Here is a 16,850-nt window from a genome sequence, read left to right as displayed (position 1 = left end):
CCCACTTACATAACACAGTGTTCAAGTCTATGCTCAAGTCTTCTTTCTCTGTTATAGTCTTCCATTTTTTCAATTACCTCCTAGTTACCCCCACTTGAAGTCTACAAACATATAGAAAACTCAAAAGCAGCATTGCTCAAACCAAACACACCAGCAGTTAATATGTCATCCTTCCAACCTCCACTGCCATTCTGCCCTTCTCTACAGAGATAAATGACACCATCAAAGTCTTGGGGTTCATCTAAAGTGTACCGTTCCTGATTTTAAGGTTGTGGGTTTTCTATCTCCTCCACTGCCATCATATCTTAATTCGCCAATGCTCCTTAGCCTTTGTACTTAGCTTTCTTGTTTTTTCCTAGCCTTAGACGTTGCTCCACTTCTCTTCTCTCCCAGAATTTCAGAATCAACTTCTAGACTTGAGTCAGACTATATGATTCTGTTTAGAATTTTGCACGAGTCTTTACACTCTTTAGAAAGATAACAAGCTCTTTAGTAAGGCAGGCAGGCAGACAGACAGACAGGCAGGCAGATGGATGAACAGACAGACAGACAAGTATACAGACAGACAGGCAGGCAGATGGATGAACAGGCAGACAGACAGTCAGATAAATAGGCAGGCAGGCAGACAGACAGGCATATGAATGGGTGAACAGGCAGATAGACACACGGTCATAAATACACACACACACACACACACACACACACACACACACCTCTATGATCTGATGATCACTGCCTCTGGCTACATTACCAACTCTTCACTCCTCGCCATAGAATCACAGCAGCATTTTTCAAGCGACCAACAAATGAATACCATTTCTTTCCCCCTTTGCATATTCTCGTCTATGTCAGCTTTATTTTCTGCTGGGAACACCCATCCACAGTTCTCTAACTTCCCTCTTGACATCATCTATGTGGTTCATCCTTGTTCTATATTTTTATAATGTTCTGTCCTCCTTCAAAGTACTTACAACTTGACACTGGGATTCAGTCTACATCATTTTAAATGGTGCATATCTTCAAGTCAAGCACGACTCTATGCTGTATTTCTCCACATAGGCATTACCAATTGTAGACACTAATAGCTAATTTCTGCTATGACAATGAATTCTTCTTTCAATGCGGGAAACCACATACTAGCAGAGACAGTATTATTTGTTTGATGTCATTCGTCAATATTATAGAAGCAGACAGGCAAACTGTGTAGCAAATAAGCCAACTTGACATACCAAATACCAAATGAGCTTCGAAATTGAGCGGCAAAGACTGAGAGAAGACAGAGACCACTAGGCACCCGCTTGACTGCTCACCAGCATGTGAAAGAAAAGATAAGATGTAGGCTAAGAAAGCACAAGAATCTGAGGCATAGTTGAAGGTTAGTGGACACTTAAATATACATAAAGTTACATGAGGTCAGGGCGATACCCTTTGTTGCTCTGCCCATCAGGCCTGACACACATCTTGCTAAATAACTGTTCCTTGAATGGAATTTTAAGCTGTGCAGCTGGTGATACAAGAAACATCTGTATATTTTTAAAGCATTACTTCTCTCCATTTGCCACTCCATAAAAAAAGGTAATTTTGTGAATGTGTTTACTAGAACTCTTTCCTGAAAAGTGAAATATTGCTTCAGTTGGTTGGCAAATGTGCCATTTCAAAAATGAAGACTCTGCCTCAAATGAAGAAAAAGCTATTTTGGTCCATAACTCTCACAGCCAAATTTGAATCATAAAATGCACTTTTCATCAAAGAATCTTAACAAAAAGATTCCTGCCAATTTAACCAAGACATCTAAAAATATTTCATTCTAGAGCCAAGCTTCCTGCTTAGCAGCGTTCTGACTGAGATCATGGTTTCCAGAGATCTTCCACTGGGTGACGGTCACTCATGTTGAGAACCTGTCCCACTGTCACCACCTTCAGAAAAGCTCAGAATCACATTCTGTCTAGGAATTTTGGACTTCTTTCGAATTTTCTTATCCTTCCAAGTTTTCCTAAAGTTTTTATGTATTCAACAATCACCATAACACGCTGTAACTAGAGGTATGTGTAACTTGTAGACGGTAGTCTCTTGACACTTATTCTGTACAGTTCAAGCAGGAAGAAATGGAGGAGACCTCATGAGGTACCCGACTATTAAAAATGGACACAGGGCAGCAGCAGGAATGGATGCTGGGTACACTAAATGCTTGCCTGGTTTTTACCCCTCATTAAGTTAGATGCAACTAATGTCATTTTTTAATCCTGGTGGTTATCTGAGATAGTAGGAAAATAAGTATACTCTCCTTTACCCCTAAGGAAATAAAGATCTTTTTGACTGTGAATAATCTCACTGTGGCCAAGAAATGGAGCTGGTACCTAATGCTCCTAATCCAGCTATGGATCTTTCTACAGGTATCATCTGTTTAAAAAAAATATCAATACACACCTGTATCACTGCAGTTCAAATATGTGAGTGGTCTGGGGGCTGTCCTTCTTTAAAGGCATATGGACAATAATAAAAGTTACAGAAACCACAGACAATAGTTCACAAGCCATAGTGAACAAACATGGGTATTAATCAACCCTGAAACTTCACTTAAGTAGGTAAAAAACATTCATTAGACAGTACATGTAATCAAACGTCCTAACCCTGGTAGGCCTTTGTGCACTATCCAATACACGTCCTATAGTAAGTTACCCATGGGGGCTCAACTCATCTGTTGCTTCCAAGCGCCTAACCATATTTTGAAGCAAGATAATAAGTATATGTGTTACAAAACTGTTTTTGGAGGGATAATTTTAGGTCAGTCAGACTGGCAGCCCAAAGTGTGTCTGGACAAATGCACAGTGTCAGCACTAAGCTAAGAAAGGAGTCTGGCTTGGGAATTTTCACACCTGCATCAGATCATTAATGCTACAATGTTGTCCCATTTACAAGCTGACATTTATTTTTGCACTTTCGACATCCCATGACTTCTCTGCAAGAGTAAATAGCTCAAAGTGATTACACCCTGCCTCAGCCGGATCTCTATTTTGACTAGCAGGTCTTGGCATTGTGTCCACCTCTGGTACCACTCCAAAATGGTGCATACAGGGAAAAAGTGTCTGTGAAGTTCATGAAGAAAACGAAAGCTTTACCACTCTATGCCACGTAAGGATACAATACACTCAAGCCCTTCCCAACCTTTTGTTGTAACCTGGAGTCATTTTGTGAGCGTTGCTTTATCTCATAAATTTGTTTTTTATTTTCTATGAAATAGTTATTTTGTGATGTCTTCACAAAAAGCTGTTAGTAAAATAAAGTTTTATTGGGGAAAATGAGCAAAATATTTTTAAAAACAATGAGATATGAGTCTGACCAACCACAATGTAGAAAATACAAAACCTTAATTGATTTCTATATAACTTTGACATTAGAGATTCAATTTGGAGTCAAGTACTTGGGACTTGTAGAGGTACCCAGATTAGGGCACTTTCTATTTTTATGTTGAAGATCAAAATATGCAAACTTATGGCCAACTTCTAAAATCCCACAAAAGTAAATATTTGTATATCTGAGAAATTAACTTCTTAAGAAATACTTTTTCTATCTACACAGGGAAATTTCCTACTGTGTCTTTCTGAGTCATCCAATACTATGTATCTTTTGTGTTTGTGTATCATACAATCAAAACACTGCCAATTATTAGATTATAAAATTTCTGTTATTAAACCACTGCTGAGTTAATTGATTATCCCCCTCGAGTTTCTGTTAAGTGGTCAGAAGCTTATGGTGCCTTTAGATTGTTACTGCCCAGCATCTGTAGCTGATATGCTAGTTGCCACTTTGAATTCTGGGAATATAAGAACTTCTGTTAAATTGAGGTGAGAGCCAGGCTAAATCCTAATACTTCAAACTTCTTGAGTTAATTAGTATGCCCTAAATTTTATGTCCCAATGGCTGGTTTAGAAGTGTTTGTATAAAAGCTCACACACTTCATCTCCTTCTTTAATTATTTGTTCACTCTCAAGACAGGAAGACAGGAGGATACCATAGAACAATCTGAAATGTTCTGTGTGCTATCAGATTTGAAAGGAATACTGGATTTTTAAGGTTCCGTTTATCTAGAGAGACTTCTGAGAAAAGGAAAGAAAGAAGGAAAGAGGGAGGGAGAGAGGAATGGAGGAAGGGAGGGAGGGAGGGAAGGAGGGAGGGAGAGAGGGAGGGAGGGAGGGAAGGAAAGAGGAAGAGAGGGAGAGATGGGGGAGGGGAGAATTTACAGGAGAAATGTCCGTGAGTTAAGTGGGGGAATCTGGGACACTTGTCCTTGTCATGTATATCCGCAGTGCTCCAACGTGGGCAGCAGGGGGCGCTCCTGCATGAAGCATAACCCCACCCCACCCCCTTCCAAAAAGTGCTTCCCTGTTGGAGAACACAGGTTCTTCCCACACCCCTGTCTCTTAGTGTTTATTCTTTTTCCAAAGACTGAATGTGGCTGTCAATAAATTGAATGTGCTTGGTACCCACGATGATTAGCGTCGTAGGAGCTGTAAGAAAGTACACTTGGTATGAAGCTTGCCTTTTTGGATAGAGACTGGTCAGCTTTTATTTTATCTCACTGGAATAGCAGAGGGGTTTAAAAGAGATGAGAAGTAGTGAGGGGAGGGCAGAGGTGTCAAATATCATCAAGTACAAGGAGGCAATTTCCTAAAGCAACAAGTGGGCATCAACATCCTAGGACTTACTGATTTGTCTCTCTGTGACAGTTTAGTTTGTAAGATAGACTTCCTGGTAAGGTATTTTCTTTTTCTCTTCCTTCCTTCCTTCCTTCCTTCCTTCCTTCCTTCCTTTCTTTCTTTCTTCCTTCCTTCCTTTCTTTCTTCCTTTCTTTCTTTCTTTTTGGTCACATTCACATCCTCCTTTACATGACTGATCCCCAAACCCAGAACTGAAACCTGACAAACTGAGGCATCCAAGAAGGTGTCAGAACCATAGCTTCTGCAGGGGGGAGGAGGGGCCTCCAGCATATTACTGTCTTTACACGTGAATGTGTGAGGTATTTTACTCGCTCTGTATTGGATCCAAATTGGAAAAAGTGCAAAAACAACAACAAAAACAAAAAGCAAACAAACAAAAAAAAAAAACCAGGAGTTGTTCTGTAATTACACATAACATGAATTCCAGGACCATATACCCTCTTCCTGTCCCCACATTATACACATATTCAAGCTTACCCCACCCAACCCCCAGTGGCTGCACAACCCCCTCACAGTCCCCATTGCAGAGACATATCTGTGAGTATTAATACTCACCATATTGACTTCAGAAACCATATCGATGCTGGCGATATCAATGTTCATTCCTACTGCCACAGGGGGACCTGCAAACCAAGATGGTCAGCCATGTGACTTCTCAGAACTTAGTCATTCACACCTGAGTTGTCACTGGAAACTCTAAAGAACCCCCTCCCCCCTCATGCTCATTATATTCCTACATCTTTGCGATAGGAATGTGGGGGATACTCTTCTAGGAATATGCACACATGTGCTGGTCGGACAATGAAGCCAGCTGTGTCTACACATGTTGATGGCTCAGCTTGTGAATCCTACAACTCACAGCAACACAAGAGAGTTTTAGCCGGAGGGATTTGTTTATATTGCCTTGAAGCCCCCTCCTTCTTCTTTTCCCCACCCACTTCTGTGTGTAGGTTTTAACTCTTTGAGTTCCAATAAGAGTCTGAGCAAAATTAAATGGCCACACTAGCATATCTGGGGCTCCAGGGAGAAGTGCCCTTTTTTCCTCTGCTATCTTTATTCTCAATCCCCCAGACCCTCTTCTCCCCTGTACCATTCCCGGTTGAGGGCTGGATAGAATCCCGACGTAAGCCACTTTAAACCACGGCCAGAACTCTTCTAAAGTAGGTGGGCACTGAGAGTCGAGGCCACCTCTCAGCCAACCGCCTGCACATTGTGTCCTCAAAAGTACTCACATTATAAGACAGCCCCGGCCGGGCACACACCGTTAACTAAACTTAAGAGGCTTGTATCTCAAGAAACCTCAGACTGGGGACAAAGATATATCACAGTGAAGGAGAAGGAGAGCTGTTACCAAGTCTGATCACACTCTAAGGGGGTCTCTTGAAAGACCTCTCAAGTGCTGGAGAGAAACAAACTGGCTTAAGTTTGGATCTGTTTCTCAGCAAGGTAAAATAGGGAAACATTCCATACACCACATGCACCCACAACTAAGGGGCGGAAAGAGAGTGCACACAAAGCCCAAAAGACAGCTTAGGCTGGAGCTGGGCTGTTTCTTATTTGCCAAGCAATCCCATTACCTCCGAAATCTGGTCTCAGACGAATGTCATAGCCTTTCAACAGTCTGTCCACCGTCTCTTTAACCAGCGACATATTACTAGGGTCATTGACACTAAAGAAAAAAATGACAATAACCAGGAATGAATAAAGAAGACAGCACGGCATCTTCAACAGCCCTGCTCACAGAGAGGTATGCAGACAGAGCCCTGACAAGTGAGAAAGGAAAGCGACACTTACCTCTGAGCACAGACAGCGGCGATTATTAAGGGAAATGACCAAATCCCAAAGTAGCCCCTTTTCCGGACTCTCCACATCCCTTTAGTTTTTGGTGGGATTGAGGGATTCACTGAAGAGAGGAGATCCAACTTAGTCTGCCCAGTGCAGTAATTCTAATGTGGAGCGCATGCGCACGGCGTACCAAAACATCAAAGGGGCAGCGGCGGCTGCCGGGGACCGAGATTTCCTTGTTTAAAAAAATTAAAGGGGAAAAAGGAAAAGAAGCATATATATGTGTAATATGTACATGTTTGAATAATATTAAACTACTACCCCAGAAATGCATCCAGAGTAAAATCTTCGTTGTTTTCTTTTTTCTTTAAGACAAAAGCAACCAGAGCGTCTGGTAAGTTTCTGTTCTAGGATGTAGTTGCACCTCACGATGTGGTGGGGTTTTAGAGTGTGTGTGTGTGTGTGTGTGTGTGTGTGTGTGTGTGTCCTTAAATATTAAGAAGAAAAATAGGACTAGGTGTAAGGGAGGAAGATTGGTTTTTGAAACCCCACTCCTCCCGGTCTAAGCAGGTTGAAAGGGGCAAGGAGTTGAACTTTTATTTCCTGAAGAATAGCAATCCCCTGCCTGGGACAAGCGGAGGTGGTGGGGGTGGGGTGGGAGCGCTAGGAGTGGGGAGGGGAGCAGTGGGAACTGGAGTCCGAGGAGGAGAAAAAAAAAAACCCAATGGGAGGAGTACTGAGCAGAGGTTGGATTTTGAACGAGGGGGGTGGGGAGTGAACTGTGAATATGAAAGAATCAGAATGGGTTGAGAAGAAAGGGGAAGAATACAGGAATTCAAAGATGCTGGTTTTTCCTGGGAGTCAAGGGGCAAGCTTTTTCTTCACTACTCACAAGTGATTTCTTTCTCTTCCTCCTGCTCACACTTTGTCCCCTGTTCCCTGGGAAGAAAACCTCGGGGTCTTGGTTTCTGGCGCTGTGACGCTCCTGACCCGCTAGTACTGCTATTTATAGCAGGAGGGGGAGGGGGCGAGGGGAACAGTCAGGCAAGCAAAGGCTTCTCTGGGTTTGGGTCTGACTCTGCACTGGGAAATTATAAGTGGTCAGAATGAGGTGTGACTGAGGGACAATGGAGGTGGGGACGTGAGGGACAGAGGGTGACAGGCGTTCCAGCACAGGTGCGGGGCCAAAAGGCACCCAGCGCGAGGGCGGGTGGCGGGGTGGGATGCTCTCCTCTGGCCCCCCACGCCTTGCGGACGCACGCGCACGGCAGGCACACACACGCGCGCGCACACACACACACACACACACACACACACACACACACACACACTCACAGGCACGCACGCACGCGCGCGCGCGAACACACACACACACACACACACACACACACACACACGAGACACACGTGCGATCACAGTCCTTGCCACCCACCACTCCTTACCTCACCAGCAGGAGCTCGCTGCCCACTACTGTGGCCCAACAGAGCTGCACCCCTGCCGCTCCTCTCTGGCCAGCTGAAGATGCACCTCTGTGTCCAAACCCAGTGGCTCACACAAGGCTGGCACAATGAAGGAACCCCGAAACCGTCTGAGCCACCGAACCACCAAACTACACACCACAATTTCCCCTCTTCCCTTCCTAGCCCACGGGAACCCAAGACTGCCCACTTCCCTCCTGCTTCAGGCTCAACACGGACACCAGATCGAGACTCATTTCATAGGAAAAATCATTTCCTCTGCTCGGGGCGCGCGGAGGGATGGGGGGCGGGGCGGGGCAGGGTGGGAGAAAAGAGGATGCCGAGAGCACGCGGACTGGGATGCCCTGGAGTCCTGTTCCCTGTTTTATCTAGGAGACGACAGGAAGGGAGCACCGCAGGTTCTTCAGCTACCAGGCACTCTTTGGTGAAGAGGTGGGAAAGCAGATCTCAACCCTGGGTCCTGGACCGCAGTATTTAACCTAAATCTACTACTGAGCCTTGTCATATACCGAGAGCGCCTACCATATTAAGAAAACCGTGCTTAAAGCAATATTAGCTCGAGGTTGACTCCTTGGTGACCCCATTTTATGGGTTTAGAAACTAGCACATCGAATCTGAGGAACATGTCCAAGGTCATTCCGGTGGAGAAGGATGAAAAGTGATTTGCGCTTTTAAAGCAGTGTTTCTAACCCTTAGACTAGACTACCTCAACTCTTAAGTTTCAGGACCTCAACCTCTGCTAGCTCCTTACCGCCACCCGGGGGACCTCCAAGAGCCCGCTGTGCCTGTGGTATGGAAAAGCTCACAGTTTACACAGGGCTGGTGGTCCAGCAGGTCTCTGGTGAGAGCAGCAAACTGATCCTCCACGGGGTTTGCAGCTAGCTTGGCGCTGCAGGATGCCAGCTGAGGGCTCTTAGTCCCCACAGTGGCCAGGTCCAGCTTCCCCTCTTGACCCACATAGTGAATGACACCCCCACCCCCGCCCTGCGCGCGCGCCCCGGGACATTGAGAGTCATTATTCTGGGGCAACTTAGAGAGGTGACTCCAAGGGAACTTGTGGAGGAGGGATGGTTGCCAGCAGGAATCTGATAGTTTCCCTAGGGTGGAAGACAAACCAGAGGGAAATAGTCTGGGGAAGTTAGCACCAGAAACACAGGGCAGATGTACTATTGCATGACTATCTGCCAGGTGGAAGCTAATACACACACACACACACACACACACACACTGACTGGTGGGGGGCAGAGGGAGATTTGCTGATTTCTCTTCCTTTTCTTGATCTTACAGTAAGACTAATATTCAAGCTAAGTGTAATGAAAAGAGAAAAAAATATGTTTCAGTAAACACAAGGTTCTCAAAGCAGTTAGCCAGTAATTCAATCAAGTCCTAGAAAACTCCTTTCTCTCCAAAAATATCTCCAAACACAGACTTCGTTCCATTAATTACTCCTCCGATCTGTCCATCACCTTCAGGAAGGTTGTCTAGTTTGGCTGAAAGAATGAAGTTCAGTAAACTAAATCACAAAATACCCTCATATCCATTCAACATAATAGTAGTGATCCAATAAATAATTACATACATACATACATACATACATACATACATACATGTGAATAAATACATATTGAAGATCTATTATGAATGGATCTTCTCAAACACCTAGAAGTAACTGCAAGACATTGATGTCTCTAAAATGTGGTCTCCTTGACTTATCTAATCTAGATAAATGTTAATACTGTTTTTGCCATTGGATTAATGTTGAATGATGTAATCACTTGAGTAGCATTTGTCATGCAATTAGCAATCTTTAATGAGTGGGCACAAAAGCAAACAACGTGGCGAGGCAGTCATCTTTAAAGACGGGAAGAACCCAAATCAGATGCAGTTGTTACAAATTTGCCTGAGGAGAATAAAAGAGCTGCCATTTGGAGAAAAATCAAAAAACGCATAGTAAACGATGAGAAAACAAAATGGCAAAAGATGACAGGAGATCCTTTGCCTCTGCATGGTAGGCCTCATGGGCATCTCTTATCAATGACTGTAGGGACTAATATTAAAATACATTTGTTCTACTTATAAGATGCAAGATGGGTATGCCTGAAAGAGATTGTATTTCTGAGACTCTCAGGAAGATTTGCTCGTATAGCTACTTAGGAAGAATACAAAACTGGAAAAGAAATATTGCCTCTCACTTGAAGTTGTGTGGACCCATGGAGAGCATCCTCCAAGATCCACAAATGTGAGCTGACAGGCAAAATGTCAGCCCTCAAAGAAAGCACAGCTTTATAGTCATCTCCAAGTGTCTGCTATGTAAACACCAAGGGGCAACAATACTCTGCTGTCTATCACTCTTCTCATCGTCATGGATAAAAGTTATTTGTACAGCGTTGACAATGATGACCTGAAAACAGATATGGTCCTCACCCTCTTGAAACATGTGTTCTAATATGGTAGATGGTTATCATAGAAATAAGTGCAGGTTGAATGTGTGGAAATGAAATGGTCTGTAATGTTGATGTGTAGCCTGTACCTGAAGAAATGCTTCACTGCACAGAATTTGAAAGTTAAGCTATCCTTGAGCTGGAACCAAACTAAAAGTGTCTTTCCTGTTGGTTAACTCCCATAGCATGTAGAGGTGTTATGCAGGTAGCCATGAACCCTAGAGCTATATGGCCAACTTATCAGGCAACAGGAGCTCACTGGTACAATAGCTACACAACTCTTATGGGGTGACTGGAAGCCTACAGATTGTATTGGAGGCCGACTCCACAGGAGAAGCTGCATGGCTCCTACTTTAAACTTGGTTAAAAAGAATTTCTTGGGATGTAATAGACTTTCGGGGGGGGGGAACCTCACCACCGTTGTTTGCTTAAGTTGATATGGCAGTGTAGATGACTATGTTTAGATCCATAAACAAATGAGTCCCTCTCACCCTAACTTAGAGAAGCTTCTCTCTGTGGTGAACGGCAGTGGATGTGGAGACTCGTGGCTGCTCAAGGTTGTTAGACTAAATGATGGTTGAAGTGCTCAGTTCTTATCAGGACACTTTTAACACTACAAGAAGAGGCAATTAAGGCAGTGCAAGATCCAGAAGATAGGGGGACCGCAAAATGCTATCTTTAGGCCAGGACACAGCTATTGCAATCATAGTCTCACAGCAGCCTCAGCTGCTCTGAGTTGGAACAAGACTGGACATGTCAATAGATAATTCTGAATCTAGTTGGATCTTACGGGACTCTTAACTACTCTGATGAACTACTGACAACTGATGGGTTCTTGACCAGGTACCAAAGAGTGAGTCTACTAAACTTCAGTGGGTAATAATGAACCTGTAGCCACAGAGGTGATCTTCAAATTGGTGGGTTGCAAAACGAAACAGAAAGGCATGAAGCTTGAATGATGGGAGAGGATTCACATAACAGGGAGGAGTATGATAGAAGCGGAACTGAGATAAGAAAGAGCTGGAGGTAGGGGGAACAACCTAGTACATAGGATAGAGGTAGTGAAATGGCAAATTTAACTAATAATAAGAAAGATAAGCTATCCCGATAGAGAATTAACTAAGGAACAGTAGAAATAGACGGTGAGAACTACAGCAGCCACTAAAGAGACAATGGGACTATGGCTCTGTTTGGAAGCAGAAGTGCGGCTGATGAATCTTAACCACACTGGAGAATGACAGGCACGGCTGTGAGTGATCTGTCAGAATGGAGGGGCGAATGCAGATGAGAGATGATGTTGCTCTGAATTAAGACAGGGATGATAAAAACAAACATGTCACTGTCATCCTAAAGACAAACTGGCTAACCTTCTTGACAGGTGGGATCTGGGGAATGGGGGTTAGAAGGACTTGGGTTGACTCCTATATGTCTGGTCTGAGCTACATGGTCGTGACAGTTACGAAATGTTGATTATGTTATATTCTGTTTGGCAGTGTTCCCTATATTATTTGGCTCTCTGAACTCTAATGCTTAGAACTGAGGATTGCCAGCTAGGCTGGGGACACCCACTTCTTGGCACTCAATGCTTTCCTCTCTGGTTTTACTAATTTTAATTTTTGAATGTATGGCTATGCAATTATATCCATATTTCACCCATTTCATTTTTACCCATTTCTGAATCAAAGTAAGATATTGGACAATGTGGGGTTCTTTTTGTTGATTTTGTTGGTGTTCTCTTCGGGAACCAACTAGTATTCCTCCAAGCCTGAAGACAATGTGTTTGATTGCAAAATGTTATGGGAGCATGAGCCTAATCCAAGAAGAACGACCAGAGCAAAAACCTGGATATTCTAGAAGTTACTCTTTCTGGCCTGATACTGGGGAAAAACCCTGATGATCTGGGAAGAAAGTTTCATGGTTTCAGTGATTGCTCGTTTGGCTAAGCCATCGGAACATTTGAATTTGTAATTATGTTATTAAAATGAATAATGGCTCTCAGCTTTGAATATTGATCCATCTTTTTAAATAATGTTCAGAAAATTAACGATATTCAAGAGCAGAAACAATCCTCAATAACCTGTAGAAATAAAGTTTAGTGTGTGATATGTGGTGTACACACACACACACACACACACACACACACACACACACACAGATATTACCTTAGTTTCGGGGGCATTCCACAACATGAACATGAACCTCTAATAACGCATTGTCAGTTATATGGCTGTCTAGACAATTACGATGTTAAAATAAGACCTGATTAAAACACACACACACACACACACACACACACACACACACACACACACATTTTCAGGTGTGGAAAAATGACACTGTGGAATTATTAAAACAAACTGAATTCAAATCCCCAGAGCCCATGTAAAGCTGGGTGCAGAAGTAGGTATTTGAAATCCTGGTGCTTCTCTGCAGAAATTTGAGGTGGTGAAAGAAGAAACCAATGGATTAGATAGTCTGGCATATGCAGCAGCAAAACAACAAAGGGTATGTGACACAAATGTGGTTAAAGGTCAGTACCAGAGCTCTGGCAGTCCTCTGACTTCTACATGAGTGCCCTGGCACAGGCACATGATATGCATGCAATAAATAAAACATAACAATGGGTTCACTTACACACACATGCACATAAACACACTATATACACCCACTTGGAAATCATTCGATGTATCCCACGTAGAAATGCATTTGCATTTATTTTTGTGTGCCAATAGGTCTGACTAAATGAGTTCACGAGGTCTGGTTCAACACTACGTTGGTTAAATAATACCTCTGGTTTATTTTTCTGGCTAAACTTTCCTTTTCTGAGACCTAAATAGACATTTTGCTATTCTCTGGCAATACCATAAAGTATGGATTAAGCTTATGTATTAATATTTTTTTACTCTAATGAAAAATATGTGAACTCCATGCTCACTCTGTTCTGCATATCCTTCAACAGGTGGCACTAACACTGAACTTTGGTTTGGGCAAGCTAAATGGACACAGTAAACTATAAATCACTTTAAAATGTTTAACTAGGAATATATTAGCAAAAATAATACAATAGCTCATTGTGTCAAACATCATTCCAAATGTTTTATGTAAGAGAATCTATTCAGTGCTAACAACATGCCTGTATGATGTAATTCCTCTTTCTCAGACTAGGAGAAAAGGACATGTGAGTGCATTTTTTACTGTATTAATTTGTTAATTTATTCACTTTACAGACGGATCACAACCCCCCTTCCCTTCTCAGCTCCCAGACCCACTCTTATACCCTCTCAGAGGATGAGCTTAGTCCTCATGTATCATTATGGTCATAGTTTGTGAAAAAATATTCAAGGGCTAAGGTCCTTCCTGAAAAAAGAAACTCCTGTCTTCTGAAACTCTCAATTTTTCTCATCGACTAAGTTAATATAACTGAAATAAAATCTCAACTCCAACAGAGGGGATCTCTGCACTTTACGAATGAAATGACCAGTAGGCACTCTTAAGGCCTGAGTTATGAGACATATTTTAAAGTAGGACACCTTTAAGCACCACCTCAGATTAATCGATATTCAAGAATACAGAAAGCAAAGTGCAGCTGAGGGTAGGAAATGAAATTAGCGATGCTTCAAATGGAAGCAAATTGTTCAATGAGGAAATTACCTAGAGTCTGACACCACAGGGATGCTGATTATATTCACATAAATCTCAGCAGTAATAAAACACTACATCCCATGTGCTACAGATGGATGGAATGGGAAGGAAGTTCTTTTTCCCCCTCACTGTTTCTCAAAACTTGAATGGGGAGAATAAATAGAAGCCCCTTATCAATGTACCTATGCAAACTGATAGATGTGGCAACACGAAAAAAAAAACCACAGAGCATTTTTTTTTCATTACATCTCTAGCCAAGGAGAGATATCTAAAAATGGATGATCTGACATGAATAAGTGAATTTCTCTGGAACATCGGTCATGCTCTCTTGTGGCATTTCTAGTGGTCTCTCCCTTTTCAGGATGTGTATCTACCTGGCTACGATTTAATGACCCTAAATTTTTTAAAAATTTTTGAGAGACTACAAAACTGTCAGAATTCTGAAAAATGTGTGCATTTTTCAGAAGTTAAAGCTGAAATCAGACTGTTGGAACTATGATTGGAAGTATGTTCATATAGTCAAGTAATCAGGAGAAAAGTTCTATCTCAAAAAAAAAATCAGATAAAGCTAGCCAAACCAAAATAAAAAGAAATCCCTGAAGCTTGGCATTATGGGGAACACCTGTAATCCTAACATTTGCGAGGCAGAGACATGATCTCTATGAATTGTCTATGTAACATATTTCAGACTGGCCAGGGCTATATACTGAAAAACTGTCTCAAAGCAATCCATACGGTGCTGAAGTTAATGCCTGTTTAGTTAAATGCTTGTAACATCTAATACTATGCTTTCAAATGTCCAATGTCAAATGTTCTATGCTTAATATAGAAAAATATATTTAATATACTTTATAGTACAGATCAAGAAACCTACCAAAAATAGATCTTGAAGGATTTATACCAGAAGATGTGTTGGAAATTTAGCTTAGTGCTGAAGTGCTTAACAAGCAATACACAAGACCATTGCTTTGAAGCCCAGCATTGGAAAATAACAAAACCTAAGGACTGCATCTCATCTCACTTTTGTATGTCTACAGCCAACTATGTTCTTGACTCAAGTGCTTTATCAACGTACTCTTTTGCTAAACATATTGTGGTTTGCTTTTCATTTCATTAGTCACCAAGAACAGTGAACTATTCTAACTTATATCAGGTGTTCACAACAGTTGTCACTGATAGTTAAACTAGTAATGATTCACCGCTAATACATTCCAAGTTTTTGCTTACTGTCTTGCTTTGTCCCTGATGACCACCTAACAATTCATTACTCATGAAACTTTCCCAAAACTATGTCAGGAGTCACTCAGTGCTGCTGGTTTTGCAAGTGTTAAAAACAAAAACCCAACTATCTTAGGTAAGACAATATTATCATTAGATAGGTGTTATTTAAAACTTTAGGGTACACTCAGTTCCTTGATATTTTCTTTATAACTTTTCAATTCTGCTTTGTGAAAGTTGACTTTATTTGTATCTACAGTCGGTCTCTTCTATCAGCTGTTCAAGGTCAACAGAGTTGAAAAGATTAACAGGCTTTCAATTTCCAAAGTTGGGATACTACCTAGGAGTGTATGGGCATGGGTGTACAAATGCACACACGTTTAAGAGCAGAGTGCCTGTGGAAGCTGATGGTCAACCTTGTTATCCTCTCCATTTCCAGTCCATCTTATAACTATAAAATTACCATCATAATTATTATTTGTTTGAGACAGGCCTTTTTTTCCTTAACCTAACATTTCAACTGCACTGCCTGTTTGGTGAGCATCCAGGTTCTTACACCTTTTGCCCTCCCAGGTCCTGGTGTTATAGAAATGAAACACCGAGTCTGGTTGTTAAATTCATAATTCAAGTCCAAATGCAGGTCATTAGGTTTGGCAGTACTCACTGAGTCATCATCCCAGATAGTAAATAAAAATTCAAATGCATAATTCTATAAAAATGTTTTTGTTGCATAATCATTTACAGGAGACATATCACATATAACTATGAATTTTTTCTTTAATAATAAAATTATTCCTTCATGGCAGATATGGTAGCAAATGCCTCTGATCCCAGCAGTTGGAAGGAAGAGGCAGTTAGATCTCTATGGGTTTGAGGTCAGCCTGGCCTAATGGTAACTTTCAAGACAGTCAGAGCTATACATAAGACCCTACCTTGAAAAAAACACCAACTATTCCTTCATGTTTATCATTTGCCTTAAAGATAAGGTCACTGCTGATGCTAACCATTGTTTCCTGACATGATTTTTTTCCCACTTGGTCTACATTTCATTTAATTCTTCCTCAACCATATAAAGTGGGTTCTAATATTGCCTCTAATTCACAATATTTGGCAGGTTTCACAGTGTTGTGATTTAAGCAAAACCTTTTAGCTAAAAGGAATGGCAATAGTTAATTGGAGGGTACGGGAGTAAATTCTTCTTTAACTGGAGCTTCATGAGTAAGTTGTGTTAGCCCCTGCTCCCTTCCATTCGTTCTAGCGGTATCATAAAAGCTGCATGAAGGCTTGCTTTGTTCTTAGTCCCTGAGAGGATGGATGTAAGTTTAAGTTCAGATAAGAAGTGCAGGCTGACAGGAACCAGATGTAGACCTCTCCTGAGAGACACAGCCAGAATACAGCAAATACATAGGCAAATGCCAGCAGCAAACCACTGAACTGAGAACGGGACCCCCATTGAAGGAATCAGAGAAAGAACTGGAAGAGCTTGAAGGGGCTTGAGACCCCATATGAACAACAATGCCAACCAACCAGAGCTTCCAGGGACTAAGCCACTACCCAAAGACTATACA

General features: G+C 41.9%; 1 protein-coding gene across 4 annotated transcripts in view; it reads right to left on the bottom strand.

Annotated features, from left to right (window-relative positions):
- The window catches only part of Gabrb2 (gamma-aminobutyric acid type A receptor subunit beta 2), a 219,554-nt gene extending 211,299 nt beyond the window's left edge, over positions 1-8,255 (bottom strand). The window contains exons 1-4 of one of the 4 annotated variants that reach the window (XM_006246127.4): positions 7,946-8,255; positions 6,513-6,738; positions 6,296-6,387; positions 5,274-5,341 (exon numbers count right to left, since the gene is read on the bottom strand). In XM_006246127.4, coding sequence (XP_006246189.1) covers positions 5,274-5,341; positions 6,296-6,387; positions 6,513-6,589 — 237 coding nt within the window. In that variant the 5' untranslated portion in view covers positions 6,590-6,738; positions 7,946-8,255. Of the gene's footprint in view, positions 1-5,273; positions 5,342-6,295; positions 6,388-6,512; positions 6,739-7,395; positions 7,781-7,945 lie in introns of those variants that run through there. The other 3 variants (XM_008767635.4, XM_039085275.2, NM_012957.2) reach the window with 3 other exon arrangements.
- Positions 8,256-16,850: the final 8,595 nt, after the last annotated feature.

The sequence above is a fragment of the Rattus norvegicus genome, chromosome 10 (genome assembly GCF_036323735.1).
Source record: "Rattus norvegicus strain BN/NHsdMcwi chromosome 10, GRCr8, whole genome shotgun sequence".
Lineage (NCBI taxonomy): Eukaryota > Metazoa > Chordata > Mammalia > Rodentia > Muridae > Rattus > Rattus norvegicus.
This window is presented reverse-complemented; position numbering and strand designations above follow the sequence as displayed.